Source organism: Ruditapes philippinarum, unplaced genomic scaffold (assembly GCF_026571515.1).
Source record: "Ruditapes philippinarum isolate M1 unplaced genomic scaffold, ASM2657151v2 ctg3744_1_1_1_1, whole genome shotgun sequence".
NCBI classification, from domain to species: Eukaryota; Metazoa; Mollusca; class Bivalvia; order Venerida; family Veneridae; genus Ruditapes; species Ruditapes philippinarum.
The window spans coordinates 142171-164429 of NW_026862935.1; the positions used below are offsets into that span (position 1 = coordinate 142171).

At 30.8% G+C, this 22259-nt stretch overlaps 2 protein-coding genes across 3 annotated transcripts; one reads left to right on the top strand and one right to left on the bottom strand.

The window, feature by feature from the left end:
• The first annotated feature begins 4718 nt into the window (after positions 1-4718).
• Positions 4719-11734, top strand: LOC132720647 (uncharacterized). Of its 2 annotated transcripts, none has more exons than XM_060704815.1 (2): positions 4719-4926; positions 9716-11734. In XM_060704815.1, the coding sequence occupies exon 2, from the start codon at positions 9785-9787 to the stop codon at positions 11714-11716; it is 1932 nt and encodes a 643-aa protein (XP_060560798.1). In that variant the 5' UTR covers positions 4719-4926; positions 9716-9784; the 3' UTR covers positions 11717-11734. The 2 variants fall into 2 exon arrangements, with proteins under 2 accessions (XP_060560798.1, XP_060560797.1); XM_060704814.1 differs by lacking the exon at positions 4719-4926 and adding an exon at positions 7488-7823.
• Positions 11735-14707: 2973 nt separating this feature from the next.
• Positions 14708-20413, bottom strand: LOC132720651 (uncharacterized). The gene is made up of 6 exons (XM_060704820.1): positions 20151-20413; positions 16552-16733; positions 15743-15854; positions 15340-15445; positions 14839-14965; positions 14708-14720 (listed from the first exon to the last, which is right to left on the bottom strand). Exons 1-6 carry the CDS (start codon positions 20289-20291, stop codon positions 14708-14710), a joined length of 681 nt encoding a protein of 226 aa, XP_060560803.1. The 5' UTR covers positions 20292-20413.
• Between the last annotated feature and the right edge of the window lie 1846 nt (positions 20414-22259).

Below are 22259 nucleotides of genomic sequence, written 5' to 3' on the forward strand. Positions count from 1 at the left end.
AAAAAATTTTTTTAAAAACCCCCCAAAAAAAAATTTTTCCCCCCCCTTTTTTAAAAAATTTTCCCCCCAAAAAAAAAAAAAATTTTCCCGCCGGGTTTTATTTTTTTTTTGGGGAATAATTCCCCCCCCCCCCCCCCCTTTTTCCCCCTTTCCCCAAAAAAATTTGTTTTTTTTTGGGTTTAAAAAAAAAAAAAAATTAAAAAAAAAAAAAAAAATTTTTTAAAATTCAAAAAAAAAAAACCCCCCTTTTTTTAAAAAAAAAAAAAAAAGGGCCCTAAAAATTTTTCCCCCCAAAAAAAAAAAAATTTTTTTAAACCAAAAACCAAAATTTTTTTTTTTTCCCAAAAACCCCAAAAAGGGGTTCCCCCTTTAAAAAATTTTAAAAAATTTTAAAAATTTTTTAAAAAAAGGGAAAAAACCCCCCCCGGGGGGGGGTTTTAAAAAAATTTTTGGGGGGGGCCCCCCCCCCCCCTTTTTTTTTTTTTAAAAAAAAAAAAAGGGGGGGGGAAAGGTTTTTTTTTTAAAAAAAGTTTTTTTAAAAAATTAATTTTTTTTCCCCCCGGGAAAGGGTTTAAAAAAAATTTTAAATTTTTAATTTTTTTGGGTTTTTTTTTTTTTTTTAAAAAAAAAAAATTTTTTTTTTTTAAAAAAAAAAATTTTTTTTAAAATTTTAAAAAAAACCCCCCGGGGGGGGGGCCCCAAAAACCCCCAAAAAAAAAATTTAAAAAAACCCTTTTTTCCCCCAAAAGAAAAAAAAAAAAAAAAAAAAAAAATTTTTTAAAAATTTTTTGGGGGGTTTGGTTAAAAAAAAAACCCCCGGGGGAAGGTTTTTAAATTAAAAAAAAAAAAAACCCGGGGGAAATTTAAAAAACCCCCAAAAAAAAAAAAAAAAAATTTTTTTTTTTGGGAAACCCCGGAAAAAATTAAGGGGAAAAACGCAAAAAAAAAAATTTTAAAAAAATTTTAAAAAAAATTTCAAAAAAAAAAAAAGGGGAAAAATTTTTTTTAAAAAGGGAAAAAAAAAAAAATTTTTTTCCCCGGGTTTTTTTTTCCCCCCGGGGGCCCCGGTTTTTCCCCTTTAAAAAAACCCAAAAAAAAATTTTTTCCAAAAAAAGGAAAAATTTTTTGGGGGAAAACCCCCCCAAAAAAAGGGTTTCCCAAAAGGGCCCCCCCAAAAAAAAAAATTCCCCCCCCCCCCTTTTTTTTAAACCAAAATTTTTTTGAAAAAAACCCCAAAAAAAAAAAAAAAATTTTTAAAAAAAAAGGGGTTTCCCGAAAAAGACCCCCAAAAAAATTTTTTTGGGTTAAAATTTTTGGGAAAAAAAATTCCAAAAATTTTTTTTCCCCCCTTTTTTTTGGGGGGGGAAAAAAAATTTTAAAAAAAAAAAAGGGGAATAAAAATTTTTTTTTTCCCCTTTCCCAACCCCTTTTTTTTTTTAAAAAAATTTTAAAAGGGGTTTTTTTGGGGCCTTCATTAAAAAAAACCCAAAAAAAAAAAGGGGGTAAATTTTTTTTAATTTTTTAAAAAATTTTTTTTGGTTTTTTGGGGAAAAAAAGGGGGAAAAAAAATTTTTTTTTTAAAAAAATTTTTCCCTTTTGGGCCCAAAAAACCCAAAAAAAAAAACCCCTTTTAAAACCTAAAAAAAAAAGGGTTTTTTCCCCCAAAAAAAAAAAGGTTTTTTTAAAGGGGTTCAAAAAAAAAAGGTTTTTTTAAAAAAAATTTAAATTTTTTTTTCCCCCTTTTTTTTTTTGGGGGGTTTAAAAAAAAAAAAAAAATTTTTTTTAAAAATTTAAAAAAAAAAAAGGGTTTTAAAAAATTTTTTTTTAAAAAAAAAAAACCCCAAAAATTTTTTTCCCTTTTTTTTTAAAAAAATTTTAAAAAAAAACCCTTTTTTTCCCAAAAAATTTTAAAAAAAGGGAAAATTTTTTTTTTTTTAAAAGGGGGGGGGGTTTTTGGGAAAACCCCCAAGGGTTTTAAAACCCTTTGGGGAAATTTGAAAAAAAAATTTTTAAAAAGGGGAAAATTTTTTAAAAAAAAAAAAACCCCTTTTTAAAAAATTTTTTTAAAAATTTTTTGGGCCTTTTTTTAAAAAAGGGAAAATTTGGAACCCTTTTTTTTTTAAAAAACCCAACAAAAAAAAAAAAAAATTTTTAAAAATTTTTTTTTTTAAAAAACCAAAAACCTTTTTTAAAAAATTAAACCAAAAAATTTTTTTAAAAAAAAATTTAAAAAAAAAATTTAAAAAAAGGGCCAAAAAAAAAAATTTTTTTTTTTTAAAAGAAAAAAAAAAAAAAATTTTTCCCCCAATTTAAGAAAAAATTTAAAAATTTTTCCCCAAAATTAAAAAAAAAAAAAAAAAAAAAAAGGGGGGAAAATTTTAAAGATTTTTTTTTTAAAAAATAAAAAAAAAAAAAATTTTAAAGGAAAAAAAAAAAGAAATTAAAAAAAAAAAACCCCAAAAAAAAATTAAAAAAAAATTTTTTTCCCCCCCAAAAAACAAAAAAAATTTTTAAAAAAACCCCCTTTTTGTTTTAAAAAAATTTTTTTTAAAAAAAGGGGGAAAAAAAAAAAAAAAAAAAAAAAAAAAAAAAAGGGAAAATTTCCCATTAAAAATTTAAAAATAAAAAAAAAAACCGGGGAAAAAAAAAAAAAAAAAAAAAAAAGGGTGAAAAAAAAAAAAATTTTTTTAAATTTAAAAATTTTAAAAAAAAATTTCCTTTTAAAATTTTTTTTTTTTTTTGGGGCCAAAAAACCTTTTTCCCTTTAAAAAAAAAAAAAAAAAATTTGGGGGGCCCCCGGGGGGGAAAAATTTTTAAAAAAATTTTTTGGGTTTTTTAAAAACCCCAAAATTTTTTTCCCCTTTTTTTGGGAAAGGGGGGAAAAAAATTTAAAAAAATTAAAAAAAATTTCCAAAAAAATTTTTTTTGGGGGGGAAAAAAAAGGGGGCCCCAAAAGAAAAAATTTTTAAAAAAATTGTTTCCCCCCCCCAAAAAAAAACCCCCCCCAAAAAAAAAAATTTTTTTTTTTAAACTTTTTTTAAACCCGGGGGTTTTTTTTAAAAAGGCCCCGGGGGTTTTTGGGGAAGAAAAAAAATTTTTTTAAAAAAATTCAAAAATTTTTTGGGGGGGGGAAAATAAAAAAAAAAAAAAAAATTTAAAATTTTTTTTAAAAAAAAAAAAAAAAAAAGGTTTTTTAAATTAAAAAAAGGGTTTTGAAAATTAAAATTTTTCCCAAAAATTTTAAAAAAAAAAATTTTTTTTAAATAAAAAAATTAAAAAAAAACCCCTTTTTTTTAAAAAAATCTTTCATTTTTTTTAAAAAATTTTAAAAGGGAAATTCCTTTTTTTTTTAAAAAGTTTTTTTTTTAAAAAATTTTTTTTAAAAAAAAAAAAATAAAAAAAACCCCAAAAAAAAATTTTTAAAAAAAACGGTAAAAAAAAAAAAAAAAAACCCCAAAAATTTTTTTTGGGTTTTTTTTTTTTGGGGGGGGGGAAAAAATTGAAAAAAAGGGGGGGTTTTTAAAAAAATTTTAAAAAAAAAAAATTTTTTAAAAAAAAAAATTTTTTAAAAAAAATTTTAAAAAAAAACCCCGGGGAAATTAAAAAAAAAAAAATTTTTTTGGGGAAAAAAAAGGGGAAAACCTTTCCCTTTAAAAAATTTGTTTTTTTAAAAGACCCAAAAATTTTTCCTTTTTTAAAAAAAAAAATTACGGGGGGAAAAAAAAATTTTTTTTTTTTCCCCAAAAAAAAAATTTTTGAATTTTTTTTTTAAAAAAAAAAGGGGTTTTTGGGAAAGGGGGGAAAATAAAAAAAAAAAATTTTTTTTTTTTTTTTCCCCCCCCCCAAAAATTTTTTTTATTGTTTTTTAAAAAAAAAGGGGGGGAAAAAAAAAAAAACCCCAAAAAAAGGGGGTTTTAAAGGAAAATTTTAAAAAAAGGGGTTTTTTAAAAAAAACCCCTTTTTTGGGTGGGTTTTTTTTTTTTTTTTTTTTTTAAAAAGGGGGGGGGGGTTTTTTTTTTTTTTTTTGGGGGAAAAAAATTTTTTTTTTTAAAAATTTTTGGGGTTTTTTTTTTTTTTTGGGGGGTTTTTTTTTTTTTTAAAAAAATTTTTTTTTTTTTTAAATTTTTTTTCCCAAAAAAAAGTTTTTTTTTTAATTTAAATTAAAGGGGGTGCTTTTTTTTTTTTTTTGGCTCCTTTTTTTTTAAAAAAATTTTTTAAAGGGGAAATTTTTTTTTTTTTTTTGGGGAAAATTTTTTTTTTTTTTTTGGGGGTTTTTTTTTTTTTAAAAAATTTTTGGCTCGCCAGGGGTCTTTTTTGTAAAAAGACGATACGTGAAAAAAAAATTTTATATAAGTCTGATAAATTTATGTGTGTTTTTTTTGGGGGTTTAAAAAATGTCAGAGTTCTTTGTTTTGGGGTAAATAAAAATCAAGGGTTTTTTGTTTACAGATATTTGATTTTAGATAAAAAAAAATAAAAAAAACCTTTTAAAAAAATTTTTTTTTTACCCAAAAAAAAATTACATCTAGTTTCCCAACTGGGGAAAAATTTCACCCCTTTTTCCCCCGGTGCCCGGGCCCAAGCCTTCCTATTTGGAAATTGGTTTCTATAACTAAAATCTTTTCCTAGTAAATATGTTCAATGACAATAAAGTATGTTCTAAAACGTTTTTCAATTTCCGTATTGTATGGACATAATTGCTGCGCAAGAATATTTGTAAACTTGACTGTTCAAACATTCAATTCAATTCATGCCTCCATTATGGAAATGTCATGTCGTAATTTGTTGTTCACAAAACGTACTTGAGCTATTGATTTCCATTTTACTGCCTGATATTTTGTTTTACCGAGGTGTTCACGTTGGACGGTGTTCAAAATAAGTCTGGAGTACACCTTAAAATATATTTACAAGACGGGAAATAAAACGGTAATCAGTATAAAAAATATTTTGTTAATATTAGATAAATTGTTGTTGTTGTTGTTGTTGTTTGTTTAATGTATAATTTAAAATTCAAATTTTCTTAGTGTCTGTGTATCCAATGCTGACATTTGTATGCCAGTGAAATATTTCATAATATGTTACGTTAACAGTGAATAATTTTTTTGATACTCGTGTGGTAAACTAGTTCCCGTATTCAGTCATCAAGAAGCTACAGCGTTTTAAAGATAATTTGTGAAAACTTGTCTCATATTTCGCGTTATTTATGGCTTATTTTCAGCTGTTAAAGAAAATAAAGTATATTACTGCTTCGATAACTACGGTGTTCTGTTAGGTCGAGTGCGTTTTCTCGGAGAACGAAAGGCGTGAAACATAACATTACGATGGTGACAGTGCAACGGTACGATTGCGAAGCGCGACGATACGATGGTGACAATAACACAGTGCGATGACGATGAACGACAGAACGATGTTGACAGTCCATCGTACTGTCGTATTGTCACCATCGTGCTGTCGCATTGTCACTATGATACTAGTAGTACTGTCACCATCGTAGTATCGAGCATCATCATCGTACTGTCGTACTGTCACCATCGTGCCGTCGCACATCGCCATCGTCCTGTTGCATTGTCACCATCCTGCTGCCGTACTGTCACCATCGTACTTTCGCCTTCCTGTTAGACAGGCGCATAATTGAATATAAATGTGTAAGAAAACGTTGAACGTGTCTTAAGGGCTCATCTTTATTGTGCCTTTATAGGACAAGTGTGTTTTCTCTGAGATCGAAAAGCGCAAAGCATGACAGAACAATTAACTCCTAGCATTTAACTTTTTAATATATTTACTTAGGTTTGACCGAAACACCACATCTGTTCTGTGTATTCTTACTATTATGTTCGAAGTTCTTATCCGAAGTTTGGCGGAAAGTCCCGAGATGACCCGATTGCAAAAAAGCTATTTTGAATGCAGATCAATGTTGCCATATGTTGCCACTCGATACTCTCTATTCAAGTTGAAAGCGTAAAAAAATCGTCAATAGTTAGAATAATTACACACTTAGGTTTCAGTTAGAGCAAATGTAAATAATTGCCTAGAAAATATAACTTGTTTTTAATTTGCGACCATGGTAATCTGCCTTCGATAGTAAAAAAAATCTTTTGGTAGAGTTCAGGTATTTAAACAAACATCTACATCATTTTTGGAAGATTGCAACTTTCGTAAAAAAATAACAGAGATTTTATATTGACTTGATACATGTGATAATCTTGGGTGACTAACGGAAATTCCGACATAAAATTTGAGGATTCAGAACTTAAGAACCAAAAGATTTAGTCACCAACGATGAAACTGCCGAAACTGTGCACGATCTGGTCATGTACGACAGAAAGCGAGACCTGCGAAGCATTGCTAGGGAAGTGGGTATAAGCTTTAATTCAGTTCAGGCAATTCTGACTGATGTCTATGGCATGTAAAAGGTTTCCGCTAGATGGGTCTTAAGACAGTTGACTGACGATCAGAAACGAACCAGGCTTGCCAGCAGGGAAGATGACGGCTTCATTTTTTTGGGGATAGTCAGGCGGGGCGTAATCATGGTTGACTATTTTCATAAAGGTCGCATAAACGGTTCGTACTATGCAGACGAATTGAGACGTCTGCGTCAAGAAATCCAGCGTAAAAGGAGGTGCAAACTGATTCGAGGCGCTCTGCTCCCACACGACAATGCGCCAGCACACATATCCCAACTGCGATGCCCGCTGCAACTAATTGCGGCTTTGAAATTCTTCCCCATCCCCCATTGAAAAGTAAGACCATTAGTTGGGTTCTCTGATTACTGGAAGTATATTGGGCCAAAATCTTTTGGATCAATCCTCGTAGAGCGTTAAAATTTGCAATGCATTAAGTTCGATTTCTTATTTATTATTGTTTAAAATGTGTGTAATGCATTTTATACATTGTTTCCAATCACAAAACAGAACAAATTTGCCACTTTTACTTCCCCCAATAAGATAATCACACGTAAAACAATGTCCTGGTAATTAATAAAACAAGTATTAAAGCATATTATGTAGCAAAAATACGTATTTCTGTGACATTTTTACAAAAATTTTAAGGATCATCCGTAGTCGATTGGTTGATGTCGCTGATTTCAGACCACTTCCTCTCACCGCTGTGGGATCAAGTCTCGTCAGGAAGTCTGGATTAATTCACGTGAGGATGATATCAAGCTAACTGACCGAAGGTCGATATTTTACTCAGGTTTCCCGCTTGTGCCTACGATAATGCACAAAGGGGCAAATGACGCCTGGACCAGTAAAGCTTGAAAGTCACCCTGAAACGTTATCAGTGTCAGTGTGTCTTAAAATCAAACAAAAATAACAATTCAACCTACATTTTTTTTATTTGTATAATGATATAATCCCCCTAATACTGTATACACATGTTCTGTTTGTTTGAGATTACGAGTACATGTAAACAAACAATGTCGTCTGCAAATGCTTGTGTTGACATTTTCTAAGAATTCAAGTACAAAAAGTTTGACAAAGTTTAAGGTCACTATTTGTTAAGTATTTTTTCCTGCGTATATCGTGATATCAGATAACGTCTGCTTACTAAGCAGAAATGAATTATATAATAATGGGCTTTATAAATTCATTTGTTGTGCGATATTGATACATGATCAAGGCCTAATACCCTTAAAGGTAGACCGATCAATATTAGGCATTTCTTTTTGCTATGTTAATTGAGTTTGCTGATAACATATTGTGCGTCATTCTACACTGATTTATTACTCTAACGATAGTAATTTGGTTTTAAAAAGTTAAGAAAACCTAGAAAATATTGAAATTAAACGGAAGTTAGGAAATGGTAAATGGCTAAAATGGAAAGTAAGTTTCTATTGAAATTATGAATAAACACAGTTTGTGTAAATTTTGATTAATAAATATTCACATCTAAGTTTTTCATATTTTGATATTCTGAATAATGTTTTGATTATTTTACTTAGTGAACTCTTTAGGGTGCAACTATGCAATCTTTTCAGTACCTTATATTTAAAACAATGTTTGAAAATGACTAATTAACGTTATGGTTTGGAACTCCTTTTTTATATGCCCGAAAGAATTTCGGGCATATTATGTTATACCCCCGGGCGTCCGTCCGTCCGTCCGTCTGTCTATCCGTCCGTCCGTCTGTCCGTCCGTCCGTTAGCAATTTTGTTTCCGGAGCATAACTTAAGTTTCATTTGGCCCACAACATTCAAACTTCATAGGATGATTGTCCATATTGAGTAGAAGACCCCTATTGATTTTGGGGTCACAAGGTCAAAGGTCAAGGTCACTATGACCCTTAAACTGAAAACAGTTTCCGGAGCATAACTTAAGTTCCATTTGGCCCACAGTATTCAAACTTCATAGGATGATTGTCCATATTGGGTAGAAGACCCCTATTGATTTTGGGGTCACAAGGTCAAAGGTCAAGGTCACTATGACCTTAAAACTGAAAACAGTTTCCGGAGCATAATTTATGGTCCATTTGGCCGCCAGTGTTCAAACTTCATAGGATGATTGTCCATTTTGGGTAGAAGACTCCTATTGATTGTTGGGTCACAAGGTCAAAGGTCAAGGTCACTATGACCTTAAAACTGAAAACAGTTTCCGGAGCATAACTTAAGTTCTATTTGGCCGACAGTGTTCAAACTTCATAGGATGATTGTCCATATTGGGTAGAAGACCCCTATTGATTTTGGGGGTCACAAGGTCAAAGGTCACTATTACTTTAAAACTGAAAACAGTTTCCGGAGCATAACTTGAGGTCTATTTGTCCCACAATATTCAAACTTCAGAGGATGATTGTCCATGTTGGGTAAAGACCCCTATTGATTTTGGGGTCACAATGTCAAAGGTCAAGGTCACTATTACTTTAAAACTGAAAAAAGTTTCCAGAACATAACTTACTTTCTATTTGGCCCATAGTGTTGAAACTTCATATGATGATTGTCCATAATGGGTAGAAGACCCCTATTGATTTTGGGGTCACACGGTCAAAGTTCAAGGTAGCTATTACCTCAAAACTAAAAACAGTTTCCAGACCATAACTGAAGTTCCATTTGGCCCACAATATTAAAACTTTATAGGAGGATTGCTATTTGAAGGAGGTAATACTTTATTTAATTTATGTAATGTCTTACAAATGCTTCATCCTTAGAAAAGAAAAAAAAACACTTTCGGGCATATAATGCTCCGCCTAGCGGTGCTCTTGTTGTTCTTACTAACCTATTATACTCAGTACCCTTTCAATGAGGATTTGAAATCTGTATTGATATATAACAGTTCGTTTTTCCCCATTGATTCATACAGTTAAATCCTCAATTTGCATATAACAAGTGAGTTTTTTTGCACCTTGTAGTTGGAATGGGGTTGTAGCAAAAAACATGGATTTATTAGCTGGTATTGGTTCTTTTTTTTCTAAGGTTTACATTTGGAACGAAAGGGTAAGGGCACAAGTGAACATAGTATTTTTGCTGACTTCTGTTATAAAAAAATATGAAATTGCGATTAGATAGTTAAAATATATGAAACTAGTTTGTTACAGGGGCAACATCAAACTATCTTTCTGCAAAAAGTCGTCTGGGCCTAATGGTAATGTTTTGAGAGAATTTTTTTATAACTCACCTTTTGTTACAATATTTCTTCTTATATCATTTTTTACCAAACTACGTTCAGGCTTTATTTTACCTGATATTTTACGGAAATATGTCATTGATTTCCCATGCTTTTAGTTCTTCAGATTTGATTTTATGCACAGTACTGTTGTCAGACGATATTATAAACAGACATTTACCTGAACCATGGCAACCAAAGAAGTTCGTTTTTGTTCACCTTGTCAAACCCGCGGTATATCAGCAACAGGTGTGAGGTACTGTGTAATATGCCAGGAACTATTATGCAAAGACTGCGTGGAATGCCACAAAGCCTTTAATGCTACAAAGGACCATCATATGGCCCAAGCTTTCACAGATGTTTTCCACGGGGAGGAAAATATTCAATTATGCACACAACATCCAACAAAAATAACGGAGTTCTACTGTGACAATCATAAAACATTCTTGTGCAGTCATTGTTTACTTTTAACAGAGAGTCATAAGTATTGTTCAAAAGTACTTGAAATAGAAAGTGCTGGAAAGCATTTTTGCAAGAGAAAAATAACTGAAGATATTGAAAAATCTAGCATTCAACTCGTTGAATCCGCTCAAAGTGCTGTAAATGAAATCAAACAGGGGAATAAATGTACAAGCGAAAGCCTAAACGGTTTGAGATGCGAAATTGAAATAATTCGATCCAAGATGCTGAAAGCCTTTGATCGTCAAACAGATCACATAACTGAAGCGATCTCTAGTGATATTTTACAAAACAGACGTGATTGCGAACGAGTAGTACAGAATTTAACACAATTTAGTGAAAGGGTAACACAGAACGTATCTTTGTTAAAATCTGCACTTGACGACGGGGATAATGCATCCTACTTCAGACGCGCTGTCCTAACGAATAAATATTTTGAGCATTTTAAGCGAGAAATGGAATGGACAAAGGGACATTGTTCTACACTTAAAGTTTCTTTTGAGAAGTCTGATGTTGTAAAAAGATTAATGGTAGACGAAACCCCTTTGATCAAATGCGGTGTAGAAAAAGTTACCTTGGCACTACCAGATGTCCCATCTAATTACTTAAAAAATGTCTTTGAAACAACAGCTGCTTCAATACCAACAGATGTGGTTGTCGGCAAACACGACAACAAGGAAGGTTTGAAAAATATCAAAGACCATGAACCTAGCAAGAGAATAAAAGAAACAAAATTAATTCATGCTTTGAAGAGTTCCAGCGATGATGCAGATGCTTTACCTCAGGTTACGACTAACACTTCACACAAAGCAAATTCATTAAGTCATTATGATGTTGAATTATCTTACTCTAATAGGTTTGACTTGAAACCCCCTGGTGACAGGCAACCATTTTACACTGGTATAGTGTGCCTTAATGATGAAAGGTTTGTTTTATCTGATTCCGAAATGTGCAGATTAATCATAGTGAAAAACAATTCATTTGTCACAGACAAACGTATCGAATTCAGACCAGGGAACTTGACAATGTTCAACAAATACTTGTTGGTTTGTCTCATGCAAACCAACAAATTGCTCATGATGAAAATAAATGGAAATGAGTTGAAAGAGCACAGATATTTATCTACACGATTTCATCCGAAATGTGTGCAAGCGATTGATGAAAAAAGATTTCTTGTTTCATCAAAAAATGGAAGAGACGGCTGGTGCATTGAAGTCAAAACATTAAATGGACAGAACTGGCGGACCGAGGAAATAAATGTTGACATTCATGGATATTCAGAGGGTTATAGAATAGCAGTACAGCAATTTCCAGCTTTAAAAGAAAGTTTTCGTATCATCCAGTGCTCTGAAGAATCAAAAAGCATGAAATGTTTGTCCGAGAATGGGAAAGAAGAATGGCTCTGTCGCGATGTTGAAGAAATAACATCTGTAGTAACGGATCTTCTTGGGTATGTCTACGTAATAAGATTTCCTGGTGAAATACAAGTTTTCTCTCAGGACGGACATTTTGTAACAAGTATCTATCCACGGGCAATGCGTCGTGTGAAATTTGCAGCTTTCAATAAAGACATGGATAAACTATTTTTAACCACCTATAAGGATACAACAATACATGTTATCAATGTAAGAAGACTCAATCTGAAAGAAAGTTCATTATAAGAACGTAGATGAATATTTTCTCACAAGAAAACTGTCCAAAGAACGAGAGGTATACATATAATTAAGTGTATAAAAGTCGCAATTATTACTTCATCATGACATTTGTAATATTATGGATACGTGATTCATTTACTTTAGACTAACAAGGAAAAACTTGAAATACATACAAGAAGGTCCGCTCTTGCGATATCTACATGTTAATGTAGACTCTAGCACCTAATGGACTACAGTACAAGATATCATATAGTTAATGTGATGTATGATATCAATTCTATCATTAAGCTACATACACGTTAAAACACAGTTACAAATGAAGGAACAATTTGATTACAGGACTAATCCGTGACGTTTTCTAGTAACCATGAACATGTGCTTGAATATTAATTTATTGTATGATATTAATTTCATGACTGAAATTATTTTTATGAAAATAAACATATAACATCACAACATGAAAATAAATTGAGGTTAGAATGTTACTTTGTTCATGATTGTTGTACGAACTTATGAATAACTGACAGGTTGAAAGATTTAGTCGTAAAACTACCATTGAAAAACAGTTATTTCGTCCTCATTCCTCACAAACCTTAGCTGGTTTAAGAGAGCTATCTCCATAAGTGAATTATATTTGCCATAGTTGCCTTCAACCTTTGCAAAGGCATTGCCAAAATGCCTATAGTGTTTTTTTTCTGAACAATTTTTTTTAAAAATTCTGATAAAAAAAGGAATTAATGAAAAGCTTTATTCGAAGAATACTGAGGAAAAACCTTTAAATGATTAGAAAAGATTGATGAGACATTCAACCTTTCATTAAACAAACAACGGAGAACAAACTACAACAACTTATATTTGAGAACGTTTCATATTTATTAACATGTCATTCCCTGAGTCAGTTTTGAAATACAAATAATGGAAAGAAATATTGCACCTGTGTTTGAGGAAAATAAAAAAGAAAACACAATAATACCCAATTTGCTCTTTAAAAACAACAACAAATAAAAGCAAATTCAGACTGTCGACTAGTTTTTATGTTTTTCTTTACCTCGTTATTTTTCTTTTTTTCTTAAGACTAGCATTGAATGATGACGACACAATGAAAAAAATATACTGAATGTTCTTAGTATGATTAATTTTAGGTGAGATAAATAAAAAAATATTTAGCGAATGTTTGTTTAAATAAATATATTTTAAACCAATCATTCAAATCTCTTGCATACGTAGAATGACATTTCTCCTTTCACGACGAAGTATTTAATAAGTTTTACAATCCTGATTTTGCAGAAATGCACGTATTTCATCCTTGTACAGTAATGATTTCATGTATCATGAACTACATGGGTACATCGCAATCTCTTTAAATCTGTGCCTTATTAACGATACGCATTAGGATCTGACGGGCACCAATAGGACCTCACCTTCTTGTGACCTTTCAAACAGCCATTCATCGGCGAGTTTTCACAATTTTTGAAAGCGATGAGGTGTCAAATTTTAACCTCTGGAAAACCAATAATGAGTGTGTAATGTTCACGACAAACATGGCGTTGTCCATATAGACAGCAAATAAACTGGCAAAACAATCTTGCCTGTTAAAAATTGAGTCTATTATTTTTTGTTTACTTCTTTCAAATTACTTCTTTAACAAAAATCAACAATTTGTTGTACTTCCACGTACAGCGATATGTTGATACGTCGTCTAATGCCTATCTGTACAGGACGGTTTGATTGCATCGCTATAAATAGCTTTCTCAGGAAATCCGAATCACCATGAAAGTTGGCAATCAGATCTATATGCACGAAATAATTGAAGTGGATCTGAACTTTAGATGAATTGAAGTACAGCTTGGATACAAAGGGTTAGATACTAGGAATCCAACTGATAAATTAGGATTAACGCAGAAAGATAGAGAATCCTTTTAAGTTCAGAAAGATTGGTAGCTGCAATCGCCAACGTCATCTGCTGGAATTTCTTCAAACTGAAATTCTTGAATACTCGTTTCTATTTGACTAGTTGTGGGGTTACATGTCAGGAAAACATCTAAAAAGAACAACAACAACAACAAAAACAGTAATTATAAGCCACAACAATTCATACTTTAAAATATGTCTCTGTAATTTGGAGAAGAATGCAAATATTCCAATTCAAGTTCTTAAGAAAATGTAACTGTCTGGCATTTGTTAACATGTATATACGTACAAAAGTTAGTTTCCGAGTGGGTAACTAATTTTATATAAGAATACTTTTGTATTGCAATATCTAACATCTTTATTGCATTAACATTTTAAATCATCTCACCGTTGTGCTTGAAAAGTATCTTGCTACCTATCGTGCCTACATCAAACCAAAATGGTGTTTTCTGGAATAAAACAAAGCAACAATGAATAACCTTCTGACTCTATCCATTTTTAGTCATAAATCAAAATTTGTAAGAAATGATCGGGCGTGCTCTTTGATGATCCACATAAATAATGTCCAAATTGGTAAAAAAAACAACTTTAGAAATAATGACGTGTACATATTCCAATTGATACATTTACCAAGGTGCCGTAGACAAATATGTGAATCTTTCAAAAGCGCTTATAAAGAATGTTGAGTATTGGAGATCCGTTTAGAACAATATAAACATAATTGTGAAGTAAAAATCAGATTTATAGTTTATGAGTTTATTCTCAAGACAGTACAAAAACTTTTATAAACCCTTGCACCGAGTAAAGCAGTGTTTGATATTTGATACTCACAAGATTGTTAATAATAATGATACTAACAAATCGGGTAAAAAGGTTACTGGTATATTTATAAGTTTTCACTCAAGACTTGACACCCTAACTAGCACTTATAACTTGAAACCTGCTGAATTTAAAGATTCTAAAATACTTACGTCTAATATAACATTATTTAAATCATCTATTGCAATGTAGCGTTCCTTTTCGTTTTTGCAAAGTGCGGCTTTGAATTTAACGCTTCCACAACGGTCCATGCCACTTTGCATTATTTTACAAATTATTTCTGTAACATAAAAGTCAAGTTATAAGTAAAATAGAAACAGAAGTTTTAAGGGTCGTGCTTCAGTTAAAAAAAATAAAAGCAACAATATTTTGTTTGTAAATTTATATCAATGAAAAACTTACTTGTTCTGGCATCGTCTGCCTTTGTCATAACACTTGCAGTGACAGTGCTTTTTCGTATATCGAGGTAAAGTTGTGTCCCCGGAACTTTATAAAAGTTATAAGACTTGTTTGTCTGGTCAACTCCTGAAATTTTACAGCAGTCATAAAAATGTGATTTTGGCTTTGTTTTATAAATAAAGGTTAGACATGTAGTCTTGTGTCATGGAGACTTGTGTAAAACAATGACAGGTAGGGGTGAGATATTTTGAGCTTTTTATTGTTTCCCATGTACATACACGACAAACCAGATCTGCAGTTATTACCTATTAATTCTTTTTTTCCTGCCTCTTTTCTAGAATTTAAATTTAAAAAAAACAGTCAATTTGTTCTCTCAAACAAAAACAATGACAACATTTATTATAGCTTTAATTTATTTCACGTTAAACTTGAATCATGTCTTAAATTTTGTGCATGGTAATACGGAAAACGTTATATAAGAATGCTGTAGAATTATTTACCTGTGTAAGAAACATGCTTATGTGGGTTGTCAGCGGACAGACTTGCACTGGTGTCAAACCATTGCCATTTTTTCTTGGAACCATACTTTGTAACCCTGCGTAAAACCTAACAAGTGACAACGAAGAAAGTATTTTAATTCGTGTTAATTTATTTCATTTGTTTGGTTTTCTTTAATTTTATGTAATGAAGTCTGCAGAAAATTTATGCATTATAGACAAACACCTTTGACGATAAAAAAATGCATTTTTCAAAACTAAGTGTGTGTGTGATAGACTTATGCAGCAAGGCCTTAAGTAAATGCTCGCATGCGGGAAAGCAGTAAAAAAATACTTCTAATTTGAAAAACCACTGTGGAATGAAATATTTGAAAGTTTGAATGTAATAAGCGAAATTTATTGTTACCAGATTTAACCTTGTTCCATCGACCTTGACCTTTTCAAACAATCTCAATACCTCTGTATGGTTGCGATCAGGCAGAAAAGTAGAATCAATCCATGCAACTTCATCATTGTTGCTACAACCAAATGGAATAACTAGAAGTTGATTAGTTGTGAAGTTGCATCCATGTCAGATTAATTTCAATAAACTTTGATTTACTCTGAATGTATGATGCACAAGTAAGAAAGCATTATAAAAGTTTCATGTAGGTAAAGGTTTGTAATGAATTACATCAAATATCGTTGGTGTCTTGTATTTTAAACTTTACTTATCGAAATCACAATTTGTTATGATTAAAACGTTTTTATAAGACTTGATGAATCAGCCGGGCTGATGAGAATCATATTTTATAGAATTTGATATCATATTTTATAAAAAAAATGATATCATATTTTATAAAATTAAATGTACAATTAAATTATTCATTGTTTTAAGAGAACATAAATGATCCCCATCCCCCAACTTCTTTGCTGACTAAAATTTAAGCGCATGATTTGCAATCGCTTCTAACAAGTCATTTAAAAGAAAGAGGTGATACATCGTATAGCAATTACCACTCTACAACACTAATAACAACAGCAATATCAATTGTTCGATGAATAAATGTAAACTCTCTAGAGAACCGACCTTCAGCAACAACCAAAATATGTGTCCTTCAAGACTGTGCTGCTTTGCAGCGGTTTTACTGTACTCGTTATTTATTGTCCCAAGTGAATAATGATTAACTTTAAAAAATTATTATTCTTTAAAACAGGGAAAAACAATCATCTGACCATATACTCAGTCTAGAAGCTAGTCCATCTTTTCTAATATTGACAAGAAAGTGCCGATATGTGAAGGTCTTGCTCCCTTTCTGTGGTTTCCTTACGACGGTCAATAATTCTGCTCCAATGTCATAACTTAAAGTCTTCCCCGCACATTTATAGTGGATATGTATTTGTGTCTTTGGATTCGACTAAAATAAAGTAAAAAAGATTATTTCTTTCTTCTTTAGATTATTATAACATAATAATTATAGACTTATTTGTCGGATAGACTTTTAGAGGAAATTGACGCTTCCGGCCCGGCGGCGTTTGGCTTCAAACTTAACTATAAATCTCTTGAGTTTGTTCAAAGTTATTAATCCCTGTGAGAAAACTGGTCACTGTTTCAGCAAGCAGGCATTTATATAACATATAAAAAATAAGCTTTATTTAGAGGAAATAATGTACGAAATTAAGGATACGATATTACACGCGTATTTTACCCACTTCCAATACCTTTTTGTAATAGATAAAGGAATTTTGTGATTTTCTTAACGCCAACACATTTTCCATGTTGTATAGATTTTCTGTCAAAAACCTGTATTGCACGTGAAAAAAACAAACTTGTTTAAAGTGGCCATGATCTAGGCTGCAATTCACCTAATATTTCCTTATCTAAAGACTTAAATATACGCATTTAAAATCGGAATACTAAGATCATTTTATGTAAGTGTACTTCTTATGTACTTCATATTTCGGTTTTCTACGTTTCTGAAATATTTGGGCATCCCAAAAAAACTATTTTCTCACACTTAAACCACCAGGGGTAAAAACACGTTTATTCAATAAAATTTTACAAAGAAGTTACATTTTACGTGGGCTTCAAAAAAAGGTTATTTATGGACAAATCTTGGCTATTCCCTTTTTTCTTTTTTATTCTTTTTTTTCTTTGTCAGATATACGAATATATTTTGTATTTCTTTATGTTAACAATGACATTGAAGAAATCAAATTTAAAAAAATAACATACTAATGTATCCCGTTATTGAAATGATTTTTTTAATCCCTTTACAAAACCGATTTCAATATCTTAACGCGGAATTTTAAAACATCGTCGGTTACTGAATATCAGACATTTTTTTACTCATGCGGGAAATTTTAACTGTCATGTAGGGTACCAGATGAGTCGCGTGCTTTACAATGGCATGCTTATAATGACGTAATTTCGCGTGTAATTTCATACGCTATTGTAAGAAAATAGTTACGGGTGTAGTGACATAGATTTAATCGTTAATTGTTTTTTTAAGGTAACGAATTTGAAATATGGTGGAACATGGTAGAATATGCAAGAAAAAATATCTGATATTTTTCGGTTCGGATCGGAATATCCGTCCCTCGGGACGGCGAGGGACGGATATTCCTATCTGACAGACATTATTAGTGCGTACATACTAGATCATCGGTTACCACGGTATTATATTCCGTAAATACCAGATAATGGGTATGTACAGATTATATACCAACCGACGATGTTAATCTATATGACTTGAAAGATTTATTGTGAACTCTAATAATTATTAAAGAAACTATTAAAGATTGATTCAATCAATGCTCGTATACCAATACTTTTCTTTTAGAATTGAAGGACTGCCTACGAAATAAGCGTGGAGTTGAATTGGATATTTCAAACATGAAAAGATTACTGTTTGTTTCTCGTATTTTGTAATAGATTCAGTCGTGAATTTCGTAACGTTATAAGCAAGAGAAAATTGTCACAATTAGTTAGATATAAATGTGTTTTTGATATACGTAACAGAAAAATTAGAAAGTCTAAAATATAAAGCTTGGCTAGATAGAGATTTAAAAAGTCTGTAGCGAAATATTATTTTTTAAAAATCCCTTGATATTGAGTAATGTTTTGATATCAAACTGTTGATATCGAACATAAAGATTTTTAAAATAAATGAAAACTAAAATGTGAAACATACATATAGGCTTTTATACATACACTGCTTTTTTCATCTAACTTTATATATGCCGTACATGCTAATATATTAAAACGTGATAAATATTCCTTGTGCAGTGTTGAAATAGATAACATGATAATATTTCAGAAATTACAAACTCCATATTTTCGAAGCATTGAAAGCACTACCGAAAATGTTGAAAATATAAGAGTTTGAAATTTTTTAAATATCATGCTAATATATGTTTTAATCAATTATAGATATATAAGTACAAGAGTCTATAGAAAGTTATCAATCTCGTTTCATCATCTTATATAATTAATTTTAATAGCCTGAAATTATTATAATTTGAATGTTCCGTCCTTGTTATTTATATAATCTAAATATAGCTGCAATCTCATTGGTCAACAGAATGTTTATATATAGAATCATATTCATGGGGTGTACATGTAGTGTCATATTCACTGGCTGACTTGGATTTTCCCACTCTAAAAATAGATTGAGAACATATATTGTATACTGTTAATTACGCGTGTTTATTAAAAAAAGATACGTGTTGCGTTTTGTTCTTTATGGCATATTTCTCGACTTTACTATTATACTTAAAAGGTACAACGCAATGATGAGTATAAACTTGAATTACTTTTGTATGCGTAACGTTCGCGCCTTATTTCCGCGTGTCAACGAAACAGGAAAAAGTTGTACATGTATAAGGTTGTACTTTCTTTCATATTATATGTATATTTTATTGTATATGTGACTGATGCCTCTAAGAGGCCCAGCATTTTCAATAAACTGTTCAAACTGATTTTTAAAAAAAATCTTATAACCTTTTTATATAATAAAACAATTATTGACTAGTGTGCTATTGCATATGATGTGATTTTCACCGGCAGGAGATCATATTGGCCTCGGCTATCGCCTCGGTCAATATGATGTGATATTCACCGGCAGATGACATATATAAATATGTCTTCCTGCCGGTGAATATCACATCATATTCAAAGGCATACTAGTCAATAATTGTATAATACTTCATACAATTTTGTTTTCTAACACTTTTCAAGTGGAATATTGGATTTATCACCGACCCTATTATACATATGACATATGACGGGGACAATAAGCGGAGTTACCTCTTGGGGCAGAAATGTCATTTTAAGGTTGGTGAATTCATGTGTCCTTCCTCAGCTAATCATGATAATTACATCTTCTTGTTTCACAAATATAATATTTAACAGATTGATGAACAATTATATCAAAAAGTCTTGGTGAGTCAACGTCTATCTCTACTCTTACCATGCAAAATATTTTAAAAGCATATGCCTTTTTCCCAAACGGGGGACGAACCCAATTATCAGTTATTTATAAGAAAAAATTCAAAAAATTCATACGTACATGTATATATATGCTGAGTAAATAGCAAGCAAAGTTAACCGTAATTAATAACAAAGTATTTTGTCCAGATGAATAGATTATGGTTACATGATATACAATGCAATTCATGCTGAATTGACATAATACATATTTCTTTTAATTTTAAATGTACATTTCATGTGGACTTTTCTTGCGACATTTTAAACAAATCCAATTTTAAATATATACAGATCTATGAAACAGTAACATCTTTTATTCGTAAAATTGAAAATATAATATCGTTACCCTTAATATTCCTATATGATGCAAGACAGACGATTTCCATGGTTTTCCATTAGGTGAAATCCTGTCATAGGAATCCGGTGTTCCCTTTGGCGCTGTTGTCAGTAGAGTAACTCGTTGTTCCATCAGATATATATATGTCATTTTTTATATCTGTAGAAAAGGTCTAATTGTATAAATTTTATACAGCAACTTATATTTTGATCGAATGAACCAAAGATTATTCTGTTCATTGTGAATCAAGTTGTAACGTCCAATGTGGAATGCTTCAGTTTAATAATACTTTTTATAACATTTTTTGGTGAATTTACTTGTTTTGTTTTATATATCAAATCGTCTGCCTGGATGATTTCTAAATTAAATGTTTATTTTTTATTTAATTCTAAATATGTTAAACAGAATGAGAATGGTACTTATATATGATTAATTTACTAAGATAAGTAATAATCACGCGTAGTGCACTGTAATCTATACATAGCGGCGAGACAGGAGTTGTACAAAGCGTTTAAATACTTCTTTACTGTTTTATTTCTCCTTTTTAAAACGAAGAAAACATATCCGACAATAAAAAAAAAATGAAACAAGTGTATTGATCCTTAATCTCGATCAAAAATTGAGTAAAACTTTTGTTGTACTTGAAACATTGACAAAATATTAACCTAAAATTACATATTTTGATCTAGTTAACCAGCCAGTATTCACCATACATACCGTAACACTGAAAAGTCTTAGTTGAGAATGAAAATCGTTATACTAGAGACAGACTTTATGTTAATCACAATATGGAAGTTATTTTTAAGTAAACTATAAAAAGAAATTAAGAAAAAACCAGGAGTTTGTTACTCAACGAATGAAACCAGAAACAGGAAGATAAAAACGCGTATCAGATTTTATTTATGCACTTACTATTATAGGATTACAACCAATTATTATTTTCATTGACTCGTTTTGACTCATTTTATAAAAAATATAGTTTTAAGTATAGAATTTACGTGGTTACACTGATTTAATTTCTAAATAAACAAGCATTGATCATATTTAGTTTTTTCATCATTTTATAATTTATACACTTAACAAATCTTGTGTGCATGTAAAAATATCTTGAAGTGTGAGTCAATATTGACCATATCATGCTGGAATTTTTGATTACTAAAAGTGAAAGACATGGTATGATATGTCATTTATTGGATTTCATAACAAACACAAATTTAACACGCATGCCAAATAAATGTAATTGTTCGTAAAAAGTAAATGTCGCAAAATTATTACATCTGTGATCTCTATTCTAAATCAACGTAATTTATGCTTCCGTTTAATAACAACGTGGCAGTTTAATCTCATCGCCGATCATGATTCAAACTTTCATAGTTCGTTTTTCGTATAAAGAAACCAGTTTGTAATGCGTGTGTGATGTCATATTGATAATGAAATAAACCCGGACCGTCATTGCAGTTAGCTGCTTTACATTGCGCCCTGAGTCGACCAAATTAAAAATACGTGCAACAATGGCGCATGCTTGCATGATTTTATCCCATAATTTTATTTTTGTTTTCATTCATGTTCACATGCGTTCGAAATGTTTATGCAAGAAAAAAGGTCCTTGCTATAGGAGGTTATGGCAAATGTTAAAGTTGTTTGTAGGTTGACAGGTTAGACAAAAAGACAGCACGAAGTTGCAGGTCGGTCTGAGTTGTCGGTTTCGTAATTCAATCTAGCATTTAGGATGGAAATTCGACAGTTTTACGGGTGATTGTTTTTGAAATCAAAGTTAATTCTAACGTCCAAACTAATATAATATCGAATTTCGATCTGCAATGTCCGATCTTAAGGAGCTTTATTAGTACGACCAATAATACGATTATTTTATATTGTATTTATTGTATTGTACATTATTGTATTGTATTGTATTGCATTGCATTGTATTGTATATTGCATTGTACTGTACTGTACTGTTCTGTACTGTATTGAATTGTATTGTATTGTATTGTATTGTATTGTATATTGCATTGCATTGCATTGTATTGTATTGTATTGTTTTCTTTCTTTCCTCTCCTATTTAATGAAAGATGTTTTTTCACTTACATATGTTTATTTTAATAAATCATCATTGGT

Coding starts and splice junctions, on each gene's coding strand:
- LOC132720647 (XM_060704815.1), top strand. CDS start 9,785: ATGGCAACCAAAGAAGTTCGTTTTTGTTCACCTTGTCAAACCCGCGGT.
- LOC132720651 (XM_060704820.1), bottom strand. CDS start 20,291: ATGACATATATATATCTGATGGAACAACGAGTTACTCTACTGACAACA. Junction 16,734..20,150: donor ATCATATAGGAATATTAAGG/GTAACGATATTA, acceptor ACTTTATTTTAG/TCGAATCCAAAGACACAAAT. Junction 15,855..16,551: donor GCTTCTAGACTGAGTATATG/GTCAGATGATTG, acceptor ATTTGGTTGTAG/CAACAATGATGAAGTTGCAT.